At 34.3% G+C, this 18,780-nt stretch overlaps 1 protein-coding gene across 1 annotated transcript in view; it reads left to right on the top strand.

Moving 5' to 3' along the window:
* The window catches only part of LOC143241718 (suppressor of tumorigenicity 7 protein homolog), a 37,331-nt gene extending 19,715 nt beyond the window's left edge, over nt 1-17,616 (top strand). Inside the window, 6 exon segments of the mRNA XM_076484944.1 lie at nt 2,749-2,827; nt 9,081-9,135; nt 9,767-9,866; nt 10,103-10,200; nt 16,459-16,573; nt 17,492-17,616. Coding sequence (XP_076341059.1) covers nt 2,749-2,827; nt 9,081-9,135; nt 9,767-9,866; nt 10,103-10,200; nt 16,459-16,573; nt 17,492-17,616 — 572 coding nt within the window.
* The last annotated feature ends 1,164 nt before the right edge of the window (nt 17,617-18,780 follow it).

Below are 18,780 nucleotides of genomic sequence, written 5' to 3' on the forward strand. Positions count from 1 at the left end.
TTTTTGAAAGTGTTATATTTCTGATAATAAACAGTATTATCTTATTCTGTAATGCCACACACATTTCACAGTAAGTAATATTATGTTGGTGTGTAATGTCCTACAACTCCAACAGAAAGCAACTTTTCCACACTGTATAGTGTCATACATTTTTGTTTCTGTGACAGAAAAACTAGCTAATGCTCCACTGTAATTGAAATACTTGAGAAAGAATAAATGATGAATCTCAAAGTTGATTTGTTTTAGTTCCACACCGGTTGTATTTTAAAGTCTCAGATTTTAAAAATTAAAATAACATTGAATACTGATTTTGGAGCAATTTGTTTCATTTTCTGTCAGTTGTTAAAGAGCAGAGTTATCAGTTGAATGTTGATTTATATATGAGGAATCATTAAGATATCATTATGATGTTATGTATCTCTGATTTATATATCAGGAATCATTAAGATATCATGATGACATTATGTGTCTCTGATTTATATATCAGGAATCATTAAGATATCATGATGATGTTATGTATCTGATTTATATATCAGGAATCATTAAGATATCGTGATGACGTTATGTATCTCTGATTTATATATCAGAATCATTAAGATATCGTGATGACGTTATGTATCACTGATTTATATATCGGAATCATTAAGATATCGTGATGACGTTATGCATCACTGATTTATATATCGGGAATCATTAAGATATCATGATGACGTTATGTATCACTGATTTATATATCAGGAATCATTAAGATATCATGATGACGTTATGTATCACTGATTTATATATCAGGAATCATTAAGATATCATGATAATGTTATGTATCTCTGATTTATTTTCCCAAGCTAGAGAAATGAATTGCATATATGTTGCATCTTTAGATAAAATTTATAGTTTGGTAGCTTACTATACAAGTGAATCAGAAAGTATACTTTTATTTGTTTCTGCACATTATATAAATACATGTTTAAAACTGTTAAAGTAAAATTATTTGTACAAGAATACAAAAGAATTAAAACAAATTCTCAAATGCTGAAATTAATAAAACTGAAACATTCTGCTTCTTTAAATTATACCATCTACTTGGTTATTTTTCTACAATTAATGGATATTGTTGTTTTTTATTTGTTCACCAGTTTATTACTACTGTACATGTATAAAACATTAATTTCTGTATCAGATCTTCCTGTTTCTGTTTTTTATTGGCTTTTCTGTAACCTGAAATATCAGTGAACCAAATACTTGTTAAGTTTCAGGATACTATTTCTCTTCATTTCTGGAAGTTGGTTTTATAAGTGTTTTCAGGTGATTAAAATTGTTTCCTTGATACCTGTGCAACTCAGACTGATTTCAGCTGGAGTTACTGATATTTAGTATATCAGTTCTCTTTTCTTCCAGTACTTTAAAACACCTACCTTCATTAACTAATTCTCCATGTGTTTCGTGTTATATATAAACTAGTCTTGAACACTTTGAACACATTTCTTTAACTAATTCTCCATGTGTTAAATGTCATGAATTAACCAGTCTTCAACACTATAAAACAGCTTCCTTCATTAACTAATTCTCCATGTGTTTCAAGTCATGAATTAAACAATACTTTAATAACACCTTCCTTCATTAAATGATTCTTCACGTGTTTGATGTCATAAATAAACCAGTTTTCAACAATTTCAAACACCATTCTTCATTAACTAATTCTCAATATCTTTCGTGTCATGAATAAAACCACACTTCAAAACACCTTTCTTCATTAACTAATTCATCTTGTGTTTCATGTTGTGAATAAAACAATACCTTAAAACACCTTCCTTCATTAACTAATTCTCCATGTGTTTTATGTTGTATAAACTAGTCTTGAACACTTTAAAACAATTTTCTTCATTAACTACTTCTTCATGTGTTTCAAATCACGAGTAAAACAATAGTTTAAAACACCTTCCTTCATTAACTAATTCTCCATGTGTTTTATGTCATGTATAAACTAGTCTTGAACACTTTAAAACAATTTCCTTCATTAACTACTACTTCATGTGTTTCAAATCATGAGTAAAACAATAGTTTAAAACACCTTCCTTCATTAACTAATTCTCCATAATTCACGCCATCAGTAAAACAATACTTTATTACACCTTCCTTGATTAACTAATTCATCATGTGTTTCAAGTGATGAATAAAACAATACTTTAAAGCACCTTCTTTCATTACCTAATTCTCCATGTTTTTTATGTTATGTATAAACTAGTCTGGACACTTTGAAACACTTATTTTCATTAACTACTTCCCCATGTGTTTCATGTCATGAATAAAACGATACTTTAAAACAGCTTCCTTCTTTAACTAATTCATCTTGTGTGTTAAGCCATCAATAAAACAATACTTTAAAGCACCTTCCTTTATTAACTAATTCTCCATGTGTTTCATGTTATGTATAAACTAGTCTTGAACACTTTAAAACACTTTCCTTCATTAACGAGTTGTCCATGTGTTTCATGTAATATTAAAACAATACTTTAAAACATCTTCCTTCATTAACTAATTCTCCTGTGTTTCACTTCATAAATTAAACAATATTTTAAAAACTCTCCTTCATTAACTAATTCTCCCTGTGTTTTATGTCATGAATAAATCCGTATTCAGTACTTTAAAACATTTTCCTTTATTAACTTATTCTCTCTATGTATCGTGCCATGAATAAAACAATACCTTAAAACACCTTCCTTCATTAACTAATTCTCCATGTGTTTCAAGTCATGCAGACAGCTTGGAGGGAACGAGATCCTCAGACGAGGATTAAGTCAGCTCATGAAGCCCTGGAGAAGAACCCCGAGTAAGTTTAACTTGGATTTCATATTTCTTTATTGTATTTCTATCAAGTAAGAAGTGAGTATTTACTTAGACTTCTACTAAGATTATACTTTTGTATTAAAATTTTTGATGAGACTATAAAGTACTTAATATTTATTGTTTCTGTTTTATACACCTACTGGCAGTTCAAACAGATGGATATATTCTGATAAGAACCATTTAAATAGTATAATAATCATCCTACTTTTACTGCTGTAACAATATTTGAAAAACTTGACACATAGAGTGAACTTCTATAAAAATGTTTTAAAGGCTTACTGTTTGGAGTGTTATTATAGTTTTAGTTGACATGCAAATTTCAACAGTTGCTAGAAGGAACGGAAATCTCACTTGGAGTAATGTTAATGATAAGTCTGCCATTGAATTTGTCAACAACAGTATTTATGACAATTCTGCCATTAAATTTGTTAACAACAGTATTTATGACAATTCTGCCATTAAATATGTCATTAACAGTATTTATGATAACTGTCTTTGAATATGTTATCAGGATTTTGGCTTTCTTATCAAAAATGGTTGTGAAATTGGCTAATTAAACTAAAATATGAAATTATTAAATTACCTAAAACTTAAGCACCAACCAATTCCAGTACAGTACATTACATCCTCTTACATACATGCGTGCCATTTTTCCGCTGAAACGCGGATTTCCACGGTTTTCAAAGGGCCAACGATCACCCACGAGATTCATGTAAATTCGAGGAGAAAATATGAGCGATTTGGGGGCCGGGTAGGTGGTTTTTGAGGAGAAATCGTATTTTTTCAATGTTTATTGCAGAAAAAAAAAAATCTGACCACCATCTTGGAGGCAGTCTCGTTGCAGGTCTCGTGGTCTGGTATCGTGTGCATACCAGATGATAAAATATTCTCTACGCTCCAAAGAAACAACAGCGATTGAAATGTTTAAAAGGAAACATGTTCATTTTGATCCTGTAGACAAGAGAATGTGTAAGGACATTAGATCAGCAGCTTCAAAGTATACCTCAAAGCTGAGGGAGAATCAGAAGAAAAGGGCAGAAAGGCTTGAGGCCTATGGTTCTGTGAAATCTGGCCCAGCCACCTTGGCTAAAGAAAAAGTCCAGAAAGCTGCAGAGACACAGAGAGCTGCCCATTCAGAGAAGGAGAGAAAAAAGCTCGAAGAGAGCACTGGAAACCTTGTCTCAAAAAAGAGGAAAGTAGCCAAGATTGATTAAAGGAAATTAAATGATTTGAAATTTGACTGTAAATTATGCAGCAGAGCAGAAGTTGATATCAGTGACTGAAAAACATTTTATTATTATCTGCAGCATACAGTGCCAGTGGTTTATTTTAAAGCATATCATTAATTTTATTTTGAAGCAATGTCACAGCTTTCCTTGATTTGCTGTTTCAGTTTGTATTGTGAAAGAATGAAAAATATACTGATATTGAGGTACCAGTAATTTACTGACAAGATTGTATAGATGAACAAGTTTTACTGTAGGTAGTCATGTAGAGTAATTTTAAGTAATTTGAAATTTTAATGGAATACATGCAGCAGAGCAGTAGTTGTTGATGTCAGTGACTGTACAAAATTTAATTTCTGAGGCATATCACTGATATCAGTAGTTTAATATTGAACCATATCAGTAGTTGAATTTTTAAGCAATGTCATAGCTTTCCTTCATATGCTGTTTTAGTTTGTATTGTCAATTTGTGAAAGAATGGAAAATTCACTGACATTAAGGTACCAGTAGTATAATGACAAGATTGCATAGATGAACAATTTGAACTGTAGGTAGTCATGATTAGTCAAAAGAGTAATTTTATGTGATTTGAAAATTGTATGGAATATATGCAGCAGAGATGTAGTTATTGGCAATGACTGTAAAACATTTAATTGCCAGCATACCAGTAGTTGATGATGATGATGTTATTGATGACAAAAAGGATAATAATGAAATGATTTGTATTTGAAATATTTACTGAGTTATTTTGGCTTTATTAACTCATATTACTAATATATTTTGATTCAGAAAAAAATTAAACTGAATAAATAGCAAATAAACAATCTTAAATTTCATTTATTTACTTTTTATTTTATTTGTTAATTTTAGATATTTTGATATGTCTTCTAAAAAATGAATGCAAATTAAAAGAATAAATCAATCTGCTAAAAACTGTAAATGAAAGTTATAGTTTTTATTAGTTTGATTTAGTCTTTTAATTTCCTTTTGTTATTTTATATGATATATATTGTGTACTTTTCCAACATTGCAATGTCAAGAAACATAAAGAAATTATGTCCCAGATTGCACCAAATCACACCAAATAGCTTCCATTTTTTTAAAATTTCCCGGATCCCCCTAGTCAGGCGCGGCTGCACCCCGCTGTGGCGCCTCTGGCGCCAGGCTATATACCTTTTCATCTTTTTTTCGTAAATGTCATTGGCATGCCTGTACATAAATAGCTGTTCTTGTTCAGCGCTGCACTTTACATACAGAAAACTTTCATATGCATGCCAAAAGCCTTTTATCTCCCCTCAAATGAAACTGGCAGATTCCAAAATGTTTCTCACATAAATCATCATGTGATAACCCTCTGCGAATAAGAGTGACTTCCTCTTTTCACTTCTACTAAACTGTTCATTTGCATTTGGTATTACCATGTGACTCCCTCCTCTCAGTTTTACCAAATTGTCTCTTTTCATTGGGTATTACCATGTGACTCTCTCCTCTCAGTTTTACCGAACTGTCCCTTCTCATTTGGTATTACCATGTGACTCTCTCCTCTCAGTTTTACCAAATTGTCTCTTCTCATTGGGTATTACCATGTGACTATCTCCTCTCAGTTTTACCAAATTCTCTCTTCTCATTGGGTATTACCATGTGACTCTCTCCTCTCAGTTTTACCAAACTGTCCCTTCTCATTTGGTATTACCATGTGACTCTCTCCTCTCAGTTTTACCAAACTGTCCCTTCTCATTTGGTATTACCAGGTGACTCTCTCCTCTCAGTTTTACCAAACTGTCCCTTCTCATTTGGTATTACCAGGTGACTCTCTCCTTTCAGTTTTACCAAACTGTCCCTTCTCATTTGGTATTACCACGTGACTCTCTCCTCTCAGTTTTACCAAACTGTCCCTTCTCATTTGGTATTACCATGTGACTCTCTCCTCTCAGTTTTACCAAACTGTCCCTTCTCATTTGGTATTACTTGTATTCTTCTAACTCCTAATTCTGTTTTGTTTTTTTCTTAATATCTGTATTAAGTTACTCTTTATTATACAACAGTGATATTTGTAACTTGTTCAGTTGTTGTGAAGTGTGATTATTTTATTCTTTTACTCAATTATGGACCTTATCACTTCATTACAAAACTTCTTATTGTTTTTGTCAACACAGTTGTGTTTGGCTGTTCCTTTTACATTACTGTTTCAGAGGTTATCTGTTCTATGAGTACACTTGTACAGGCTTGGGGCCACTCTGCTCTGTGGGAAGATTTTTCAGTTTTACTTCATCAAGAAGTGTATTGTCCTATGAACTGAATATCTCTAGGTCTTGCCTTGATTTTGGGACCCACACATTTCTAATACAGTTTGCTGACTTTGGAAAGATAAGGTTTTTGTGTACTTTTATTGTTAATATTATTACCTATTATTTGGATTCTACAACTTGTTTTCATTAGTTCATCATTAGTCTTAGCTTATTTTTTCTACCATACCATTCACTTAGGCTTATCATAGCCTTGGTAATTTTAGAAATACCTGTAATCCATCTTATCCGTCATTAATTGTAGTTTTTTCCATTTACTTGGTTTGTGTGGAATTCTTGAGCCACTTAATGTAACTGTGTAACTGTTTCTTTCTTGTTGGTGTACCAGCATCTGCCTATTGCTTTCCTTCATTGTTTTGTGAGACTGTGACTCAGTAAACTGCCTTTTTGTATATATACCTCTTCTTTTTCAGAGATGTGTCCCTCTTTATCTTACTGGATCCTGCTCTGTGGGGAGTATTTCCTGACCAGGTATTACAGGATCCTGCTCTGTGGGGGAGTGGTGCCTGACCAGGTATTACTGGATCATGCTCTGTGGGGGAGTGGTGCCTGACCAGGTATTACTGGATCATGCTCTGTGGGGTAGTGGTGCCTGACCAGGTATCACTGGATCCTGCTCTGTGGGGAGTGGTGCCTGACCAGGTATTACTGGATCCTGCTCTGTGGGGAGTGGTGCCTGACCAGGTATCACTGGATCCTGCTCTGTGGGTGAGTGGTGCCTGACCAGGTATTACTGGATCCTGCTCTGTGGGGAGTGGTGCCTGACCAGGTATTACTGGATCCTGCTCTGTGGGGAGTGGTGCCTGACCAGGTATTACTGGATCATGCTCTGTGGGGAGTGGTGCCTGACCAGGTATTACTGGATCATGCTCTGTGGGGAGTGGTGCCTGACCAGGTATTACTGGATCATGCTCTGTGGGGGAGTGGTGCCTGACCAGGTATTACTGGATCCTGCTCTGTGGGGAGTGGTGCCTGACCAGGTATTACTGGATCCTGCTCTGTGGGGAGTGGTGCCTGACCAGGTATTACTGGATCCTGCTCTGTGGGGAGTGGTGCCTGACCAGGTATTACTGGATCCTGCTCTGTGGGGAGTGGTGCCTGACCAGGTATTACTGGATCCTGCTCTGTGGGGGAGTGGTGCCTGACCAGGTATTACTGGATCCTGCTCTGTGGGGGAGTGGTGCCTGACCAGGTATTACTGGATCCTGCTCTGTGGGGGAGTGGTGCCTGACCAGGTATTACTGGATCCTGCTCTGTGGGAGAGTGGTGCCTGACCAGGTATTCTTTGAATGTTCAAATCCACAGTTTCAAGTCATGTTGACTTGTATATTATAATTCCATGGCTACACAACACCCACTGCAGAGACGATGTGTTCCACAAGATTGTTTATAGGTTTATCTTCAGGATAAAATTATTTCATAAATTTGCTTGTCTTGTTCCAGACTGTGTTGACCCATGAACTGCATGAGTAAAGTAGAAGAGAATACCTACCCATCCATGCCATACCATATATTGAATACATTAGTATGGTCTACTTTTCAACATAGGGTTTTGTAGTCAATCATTGCGCTGTCTCAGGTGTTGTTCCTATGGGCTCTTTGCTACCATGTAGGTGTTAGAAAATTGTAATTTTATGAGTAACAAAAATGTGCATACATTAGTATAATAATGGCATTCATGAAACTGGGGAAACAAGTAAAAATATTGCATTTATTATGAATGTGGTAAGAAAATGTCTTGATGACAAATGTAACTGACAGTAAGGAAATGTCTTGATGACAAATGTAACTGACAGTAAGGAAATGTCTTGATGACAAATGTAACTGACAGTAAGGAAATGTCTTGATGACAAATACAACTGGCAGTAAGGAAATGTCTTGATGACAAATACAACTGGCAGTAAGGAAATGTCTTGATGAAATGTCTTGATGACAAATACAACTGGCAGTAAGGAAATGTCTTGATGACAAATACAACTGGCAGTAAGGAAATGTCTTGATGACAAATACAACTGGCAGTAAGGAAATGTCTTGACGACAAATACAACTGGCAGTAAGGAAATGTCTTGACGACAAATACAACTGGCAGTAAGGAAATGTCTTGACGACAAATACAACTGGCAGTAAGGAAATGTCTTGACGACGAATACAACTGGCAGTAAGGAAATGTCTTGACGACTTGACGAATACAACTGGCAGTAAGGAAATGTCTTGATGACAAATACAACTGGCAGTAAGGAAATGTCTTGACGACATAAATATAACCGGCAGTAAGGAAATGTCTTGACGACATAAATATAACCGGCAGTAAGGAAATGTCTTGACGACATAAATATAACCGGCAGTAAGGAAATGTCTTGACGACATAAATATAACTGACAGTAAGGAAATGTATTGATGACACAAAGATAACCTCAACAGTAAGGAAATGTATTGATTACATGAAGATAATTTTGACAGTAAGACACATCCTTAATGTTAATGTGTTAAAGGAGTTTCACATAACTCGTAGTGGTAATTAATGACAGCAGTATTTATTTACACAATATTTTATTAGTGGTTTGAAGAGTTAGAGAATTTGATGGCAGTTTAATAAAATACCAGTGTATCTTTATATTTAAAACATTTTGTTTTGTGTGAATTATGTAAAAGCAGTGTTATAGTTTGTATTTATCTTCTTTAAAATATCATTCAATTATTATAGTTGTGCAACAGCTTACATTCTTCTGGCAGAAGAGGAGGCAACTACCATTATTGAGGTGAGACTTACTGAAGTAAAACTTAACTTTAGTACATCCTACTGCTAAAGCAAGGCTTTACTTTCTGTATTTTATGTACTTCTGGCATAAGACTAGGTCACTATTACTGTAGAAGTAAAGTTCAACATCTGTATGTTGTAATTTCTATATTTACATATCTTTGAAGAACAGAAGGTCACTACCATAACAAAGGTAATGTTTAATCTGTTCACATCTTATTAGTGAAGTAAAGTTTAACCTATGTACATCTTTCTTCATTTATGTATACATTTTATAAAGAACTGAAAACTACTCTTACCAATTTGGTCTTTAGATCTGAGTTCAGGATTGAGCTGTTTAATGACAGAAAAGTTGTTTAAATATTAAAACTCTCTTGGTACATTCCAGTCTACTGATAATTGATGTTTATTTACAGGCAGAAAAGTTTAAATATTAAAACACTCTTGGTACATTCCAGTCTTCTGATAATTGATGTTTATTTACAGACAGAAAAGTTGTTTAAATATTAAAACTCTCTTGGTACATTCCAGTCTACTGATAATTGATGTTTATTTACAGACAGAAAAGTTGTTTAAATATTAAAACTCTCTTGGTACGCTCCAGTCTACTGATAATTGATCTTTATTTACAGGCAGAAAAGTTGTTTAAGCAAGCTTTAAAAGTTGCAGAAACTCAGTACAGAAAGAGTCAACAACTACAACATCAAACAGCCCAATATGATGCTCTGCGGAGTAAGTATCAGTTTGTTTTATTATTAACAATTATTTTACTGTCTGTATGTGGTATACTGTATAGAGTAAGTAACTGTCTTTTATATCATTAGAACTAACAGTTATTTTACTGTGTGTGCATGATATACTCTATATATGGAAAGTAGCTGTCTTTTATACCATTAGAACTAACAGTTATTTTACTATCTGTATGTGATATAGTCTGTATACAATGTTAGCATATTGTGTTTTTGCAGGACGAGACACTAACGTGCTGGTGTACATCAGAAGGAGGCTGTCAATGTGCACAAGAAAGCTTGGTAAACTGAGAGAAGCTGTCAAAATGATGAGAGATGTAAGGAAGTCTAGAAACACTCATGTTACTCTGTACTGGTTGATGTAAGGAAGTCTAGAAACACTCATGTTACTCTGTACTGGTTGATGTAAGGAAGTCTAGAAACACTCATGTTACTCTGTACTGGTTGATGTGTTCATATTGATGTAAGGAAGTCTAGAAACACTCATGTTACTCTGTACTGGTTGATGTGTTCATATTGATGTAAGGAAGTCTAGAAACACTCATGTTCCTCTGTACTGGTTGTTGTGTTCATATTGATGTAAGGAAGTCTAGAAACACTCATGTTACTCTGTACTGGTTGTTGTGTTCATATTGATGTAAGGAAGTCTAGAAACACTCATGTTACTCTGTACTGGTTGTTGTGTTCATATTGATGTAAGGAAGTCTAGAAACACTCATGTTACTCTGTACTGGTTGATGTGTTCATATTGATGTAAGGAAGTCTAGAAACACTCATGTTACTCTGTACTGGTTGATGTGTTCATATTGATGTAAGGAAGTCTAGAAACACTCATGTTACTCTGTACTGGTTGTTGTGTTCATATTGATGTAAGGAAGTCTAGAAACACTCATGTTACTCTGTACATATTGATGTAAGGAAGTCTAGAAACACTCATGTTACTCTGTACATGTTGATGTAAGGAAGTCTAGAAACACTCATGTTACTCTGTACTGGTTGATATGTTCATATTGATGTAAGGAAGTCTAGAAACACTCATGTTACTCTGTACATATTGATGTAAGGAAGTCTAGAAACACTCATGTTACTCTGTACTGGTTGATGTAAGGAAGTCTAGAAACACTCATGTTACTCTGTACTGGTTGGTGTGTTCATATTGATGTAAGGAAGTCTAGAAACACTCATGTTACTCTGTACTGGTTGGTGTGTTCATATTGATGTAAGGAAGTCTAGAAACACTCATGTTACCTCTGTACTGGTTGTTGTGTTCATATTGATGTAAGGAAGTCTAGAAACACTCATGTTACTCTGTACATATTGATGTAAGGAAGTCTAGAAACACTCATGTTACTCTGTACATGTTGATGTAAGGAAGTCTAGAAACACTCATGTTACTCTGTACTGGTTGATATGTTCATATTGATGTAAGGAAGTCTAGAAACACTCATGTTACTCTGTACTGGTTGATGTAAGGAAGTCTAGAAACACTCATGTTACTCTGTACTGGTTGATGTAAGGAAGTCTAGAAACACTCATGTTACTCTGTACTGGTTGATGTAAGGAAGTCTAGAAACACTCATGTTACTCTGTACTGGTTGGTGTGTTCATATTGATGTAAGGAAGTCTAGAAACACTCATGTTACTCTGTACTGGTTGTTGTGTTCATATTGATGTAAGGAAGTCTAGAAACACTCATGTTACTCTGTACTGGTTGTTGTGTTCATATTGATGTAAGGAAGTCTAGAAACACTCATGTTACTCTGTACATATTGATGTAAGGAAGTCTAGAAACACTCATGTTACTCTGTACATATTGATGTAAGGAAGTCTAGAAACACTCATGTTACTCTGTACTGGTTGTTGTGTTCATATTGATGTAAGGAAGTCTAGAAACACTCATGTTACTCTGTACTGGTTGATGTGTTCATATTGATGTAAGGAAGTCTAGAAACACTCATGTTACTCTGTACTGGTTGATGTGTTCATATTGATGTAAGGAAGTCTAGAAACACTCATGTTACTCTGTACTGGTTGTTGTGTTCATATTGATGTAAGGAAGTCTAGAAACACTCATGTTACTCTGTACTGGTTGTTGTGTTCATATTGATGTAAGGAAGTCTAGAAACACTCATGTTACTCTGTACATGTTGATGTAAGGAAGTCTAGAAACACTCATGTTACTCTGTACTGGTTGATATGTTCATATTGATGTAAGGAAGTCTAGAAACACTCATGTTACTCTGTACTGGTTGATGTGTTCATATTGATGTAAGGAAGTCTAGAAACACTCATGTTACTCTGTACTGGTTGATGTGTTCATATTGATGTAAGGAAGTCTAGAAACACTCATATTACTCTGTACTGGTTGATGTGTTCATATTGATGTAAGGAAGTCTAGAAACACTCATGTTACTCTGTACTGGTTGATGTAAGGAAGTCTAGAAACACTCATGTTACTCTGTACTGGTTGTTGTGTTCATATTGATGTAAGGAAGTCTAGAAACACTCATGTTACTCTGTACATATTGATGTAAGGAAGTCTAGAAACACTCATGTTACTCTGTACATATTGATGTAAGGAAGTCTGGAAACACTCATGTTACTCTGTACTGGTTGATGTGTTCATATTGATGTAAGGAAGTCTAGAAACACTCATGTTACTCTGTACTGGTTGATGTGTTCATATTGATGTAAGGAAGTCTAGAAACACTCATGTTACTCTGTACTGGTTGATGTGTTCATATTGATGTAAGGAAGTCTAGAAACACTCATGTTACTCTGTACTGGTTGATGTGTTCATATTGATGTAAGGAAGTCTAGAAACACTCATGTTACTCTGTACTGGTTGATGTGTTCATATTGATGTAAGGAAGTCTAGAAACACTCATGTTACTCTGTACTGGTTGATGTGTTCATATTGATGTAAGGAAGTCTAGAAACACTCATGTTACTCTGTACTGGTTGATGTGTTCATATTGATGTAAGGAAGTCTAGAAACACTCATGTTACTCTGTACTGGTTGTTGTGTTCATATTGATGTAAGGAAGTCTAGAAACACTCATGTTACTCTGTACTGGTTGATGTGTTCATATTGATGTAAGGAAGTCTAGAAACACTCATGTTACTCTGTACTGGTTGATGTGTTCATATTGATGTAAGGAAGTCTAGAAACACTCATGTTACTCTGTACTGGTTGTTGTGTTCATATTGATGTAAGGAAGTCTAGAAACACTCATGTTACTCTGTACTGGTTGATGTAAGGAAGTCTAGAAACACTCATGTTACTCTGTACATGTTGATGTAAGGAAGTCTAGAAACACTCATGTTACTCTGTACTGGTTGATGTAAGGAAGTCTAGAAACACTCATGTTACTCTGTACATGTTGATGTAAGGAAGTCTAGAAACACTCATGTTACTCTGTACTGGTTGATATGTTCATATTGATGTAAGGAAGTCTAGAAACACTCATGTTACTCTGTACTGGTTGATATGTTCATATTGATGTAAGGAAGTCTAGAAACACTCATGTTACTCTGTACTGGTTGATGTGTTCATATTGATGTAAGGAAGTCTAGAAACACTCATGTTACTCTGTACTGGTTGATGTAAGGAAGTCTAGAAACACTCATGTTACTCTGTACTGGTTGTTGTGTTCATATTGATGTAAGGAAGTCTAGAAACACTCATGTTACTCTGTACATATTGATGTAAGGAAGTCTAGAAACACTCATGTTACTCTGTACATATTGATGTAAGGAAGTCTAGAAACACTCATGTTACTCTGTACATATTGATGTAAGGAAGTCTGGAAACACTCATGTTACTCTGTACTGGTTGATGTGTTCATATTGATGTTAGGAAGTCTAGAAACACTCATGTTACTCTGTACTGGTTGATGTGTTCATATTGATGTAAGGAAGTCTAGAAACATACATTCTTCAAACTATCATGTTACTCTGTACTGGTTGATGTGTTCATATTGATGTAAGGAAGTCTAGAAACACTCATGTTACTCTGTACTGGTTGATGTGTTCATATTGATGTAAGGAAGTCTAGAAACACTCATGTTACTCTGTACTGGTTGATGTGTTCATATTGATGTAAGGAAGTCTGGAAACACTCATGTTACTCTGTACTGGTTGATGTGTTCATATTGATGTAAGGAAGTCTAGAAACACTCATGTTACTCTGTACTGGTTGATGTGTTCATATTGATGTAAGGAAGTCTAGAAACACTCATGTTACTCTGTACTGGTTGGTGTGTTCATATTGATGTAAGGAAGTCTAGAAACACTCATGTTACTCTGTACTGGTTGGTGTGTTCATATTGATGTAAGGAAGTCTAGAAACACTCATGTTACTCTATACTGGTTGATGTGTTCATATTGATGTAAGGAAGTCTAGAAACATACACTCTTCAAACTCTCATGTCTCTCTGTACTGGTTGATGTGTTCATATTGATGTAAGGAAGTCTAGAAATATACACTCTTCAAACTCTCATGTTACTCTGTACTGGTTGATGTGTTCATATTTAAAAGCACTTATGTTTTATTTTTTTCTGTTGAAGCAATTGTATATTAGTGAACTAATGTTTACCATAAGTCCAAGTTTACTAAGTGTGTTTTAGATAAATTTTTAGTAAATGTTACAAGTCTGTTTTATAAAATTGTTAGTACTTTTGTTATTTTTCTGTTGATTTATATGAAGTCAATCTGACTCTGCTGTGGCTAGTCTGAATGAAAGGTTTTCTATTGATGTATATGAAGTCAATCTGACTCTGCTGTGGCTAGTCTGAATGAAAGGTTTTCTATTGATTTATATGAAGTTAATCTGACTCAGCTGTGGCTAATCTGAATGAAAGGTTTTCTATTGATTTATATGAAGTTAATCTGACTCAGCTGTGGCTAATCTGAATGAAAGGTTTTCTGTTGATTCATATGAAGTCAATCTGACTCTGCAGTGGCTAGTCTGAATGAAAGGTTTTCTATTGATTTATATGAAGTCAATCTGACTTAGCTATGGCTAGTCTGAATGAAAGGTTTTCTATTGATTTATATGAAGTCAATCTGACTCAGCTGTGGCTAGTCTGAATGAAAGGTTTTCTATTGATTTATATGAAGTTAATCTGATTCAGCTGTGGCTCATCTGAGTGAAAGGTTATTTTCATGTTAAGAATTAAAATCATTTTTATTTGTCTTGTAGTTTCAGGTTTGTTGTTCTTCTTATTTCAAGAACCTACTAGATAAATCTGTATATTTATCTTATTTTCTGTAACCTAAAACTAACTATAATGAATGGTGAAAAATTTGAAATAAAGTAAATAAATATTTTGTTTGAATGGTTATAAGAAACAATAACAATTATTTATTTTAAATCTTTGGGCAGCTTAGCTTTTCACACTGTTTTCATTTAATTTTTTTTCTTAACTATATAACTATCGTGGATAGCAACAAACCACCTTGTGGAAGTGTGAAGAGCTTAGGTTAAGCATAATTTTGGGTTTCATCATGTAGCATCTAACCCTGTATGTTCTTTGTGTGTTATTTGAGACAAAAATATTTTAAGATTTTTATCTAATCAAATAAGTTTTATTTTTTACCATTAAGTTACTTTTTAAAAAATACTAACAAATAAAAACCTACATAAACATGAAGGAATACAGCATGTACTTCAGGGGTGAGACCTTTTTTACTTTCTAATCTCAGTCTTCATTAACCATAAGTCTCTGAGTTGGCTGTCCAAAACAAGTTTATGTGGTTCAAATACTAAAATGAGATGCTCCAAAGAAAATATAATTTATCAGGTTTTCTAACTGGCCTATAAACCTTGGATTCAATAGTTTGGGGAACTCTTTATAGATGGAGGGTTGTTGTGCAATTATTTGCATAAGAGAAACATTGGAATTAGTCATTTCCAGTTGAGGGGAAATAAAAGATGTGTAAAATTTTGTTTTCACTTAGATAGGTTCACTGAACAAGAATTGATATTTAGGTGACTGTAGGTAATGTACCTATAGGAAACATGCATGTATGTGTTTTCATACAGCAGAGCCAATTTGGGCAATCTGAGGGTAACTGAACCTATGATTTTATCATTGTAAATCCATAGACTTACTATTGTCCCATCAGGGGACGCTATAGGAAATACATTTTAGTATAGGAAAATTATAATTTTGAAAGTGTTCTGAAAATGTGCTCTGTGTAGAAGAAGCTTGTATGACCACCCACACTAAATAATATCACCTCCTTGTTGTCATTAATGGATTCAACTCTGGATTTTCATTCTCTCACCTGATATTTATTGTTTTAGAGATAATAACATGTCTTTATAGATGTATTTTAAACTATTCTGTTTGTAGTAAGTATGTATGTGATTGGAAAACATTTTTAAGATTTCTTGAAATAATATTTTTGTATTGTTTGTGTATCCAACATGAGACCTGGTACAACTATTAGAAAAACATCATTGAACTTAAATAAGCGATTAACAGTGGCAGTCTATGAAACTTATATTATAAAAGTACACACCATTGAAAAATTAGAAGAGCATTGTATTTTTGTTCTGGATTTACAGTTAATCAAAGAGTTTCCCATGATGAATGTCTTCAGTATTCAGGAAAATCTGATTGAGGCTTTACTGGAGATGCAAGCATATGCTGACGTTCAAGCTGTATTGGCCAAATATGACGGTGAGTGTTTTCAACACCTTAGTATTATGACATGAGTAGTGATGCAAAGTATACGTGCATATGTAAATAGTATCTTTATGCTACTTGAACAACAGTTGGTTACAGCTAACTAGAAGCTGTAAAGAAGTAGCTATCTGTGATTGGTCTAGATTAGGAGTTATTAAAAAGTAACTATCTGTGATTGGTCTAGAGTAGGAATTATTAAAGAAGCAGCTACCTGTGATTGGTCTAGATTAGGAGTTATTAAAAAGTAACTATGTGATTGGTCTAGAGTAGGAATTATTAAAGAAGCAGCTACCTGTGATCAGTCTAGATTAGGAGTTATTAAAAAGTAACTATCTGTGTTTGGTTTAGGGTAGGAGTTATTAAAGAGGCAATAACTTGTAATTGGTCTAGGTTAAGAGTTATTAAAGAAGCAGCTATCTGTGATTGGTCTGTGTTATGAGTTATTAAAGAAGCAGCTATCTGTGATTGGTCTGTGTTATGAGTTATTAAAGAGGCAGCTATCTGTGATTGGTCTGTGTTATGAGTTATTAAAGAGGCAGCTATCTGTGATTGGTCTGTGTTATGAGTTATTAAAGAAGCAGCTATCTGTGATTGGTCTGTGTTATGAGTTATTAAAGAAGCAGCTACCTACCTATTATAACTACCTTATGATGTTCTGTAGGTCTTGATATTGGAAGCACGAGTTAGTTTTTGTAAATTTTAATTTAATTAAAGCCATGATACCATTATTGTTGTAAAATCTGGACCATTTTAACTATGTGGGTGTTGAAACTCATGTTTTATAATACCAGTTGTGTGTATGTTTTGTTGTAAGAATCATTTTTTGAAGACATTATATAATTATTCCTTAGGTTTTTTACCATGTACACAACCTTGTTTTATGATCGTACAACTTTTCTTCATGTTTCTTAGATATCAGTTTACCTAAGTCAGCAACCATATGTTACACAGCAGCACTGCTCAAGGCCGAGGAGTCAGTGATAAGTAAGTGGAAGTTTTTTGTAACACTACTGTATGTCAATGATCTTATGTCATGAAATCAGAGGAGTCAGTGATAAGTAAGTGGAAGTTTTTTGTAACACTACTATATGTAAATGATCTTATGTCATGAAATCAGAGGAGTCAGTGATAAGTAAGTGGAAGTTTTTTTGTAACACTACTGTATGTCAATGATCTTATGTCATGAAATCAGAGGAGTCCGTGATAAGTAAGTGGAAGTTTTTTTGTAACACTACTGTATGTCAATGATCTTATGTCATGAAATCAGAAAATGGTTCATCAATTTTGAAAATTATTTATGAAGTCCTTTTCAGCAACTTATTGTGAATATGCAGAATATTTATAATTTTGCCATCTAATATTTTGAAATGACTTTTGGAACAGTTCACTTTTTTCTGAGAAAGGTAGTGTTCAGGGTCCATTATAACATGATAAAGTTTACCTTAATGCTAAACAATTGTGAAAAACCATTGATATTTTGTTAATAAGGTAGCAAGTCATGTGATAACATATAGACAGTCTTGTGTATTAAGCTAAACTCACCCTGAAATGGATGAAGTAGAGATGGGTGACTATAACCTAACATTCAACAATAGTAATCTGAGCCTCTGGGAAACAAATTGTAAAATGAAAGGCACTGAGATGATTCATTTAGTCACTGTCGTTACAACCATTCTTTAATAATACGTCTTGCAAAACCTGAAAACATCAGTTACTTTATAATGTGTACTCATTGCACCAAGATGCCTATGAGTCCAAACTGAAACTTCACTGTGTTAACTGTGTTGATTGCCACCCCTCTTGCTTTCATTCTTTCCCTACATGGCTGGAGGAGAAGGATGCACAGCATTTAAAAACCAAGGCTTAGAAGTTATTGTCCCCAACTTCATCTCAGATGCACGCTGTTGCATTACATGCCACTGTTACAGTGAGTGTGCAGACAGATCTTTCTGTACCTCTGACAATGTTGTTGCCAAACCATGTAAAGTCTTTTGCTTTTTATGGATAAGCGAGTTGACAAATCAGCATCTACTCCTGTCTCTGTCCCTACCATTTATTCCAATTGCTGGCCAGATGAGGTCCTTTTCTTTCCACCCTGGTTTTTGGTGTCTGCTCGGATCCATCTGCTTTGGCCCAGAGATGTAGAAAAATTATTTATTCATGCCCTCAGTCACTGAAATCTATATCTACTACACTGACAA

Source organism: Tachypleus tridentatus, unplaced genomic scaffold, assembly GCF_004210375.1.
Source record: "Tachypleus tridentatus isolate NWPU-2018 unplaced genomic scaffold, ASM421037v1 Hic_cluster_1, whole genome shotgun sequence".
NCBI lineage: Eukaryota > Metazoa > Arthropoda > Merostomata > Xiphosura > Limulidae > Tachypleus > Tachypleus tridentatus.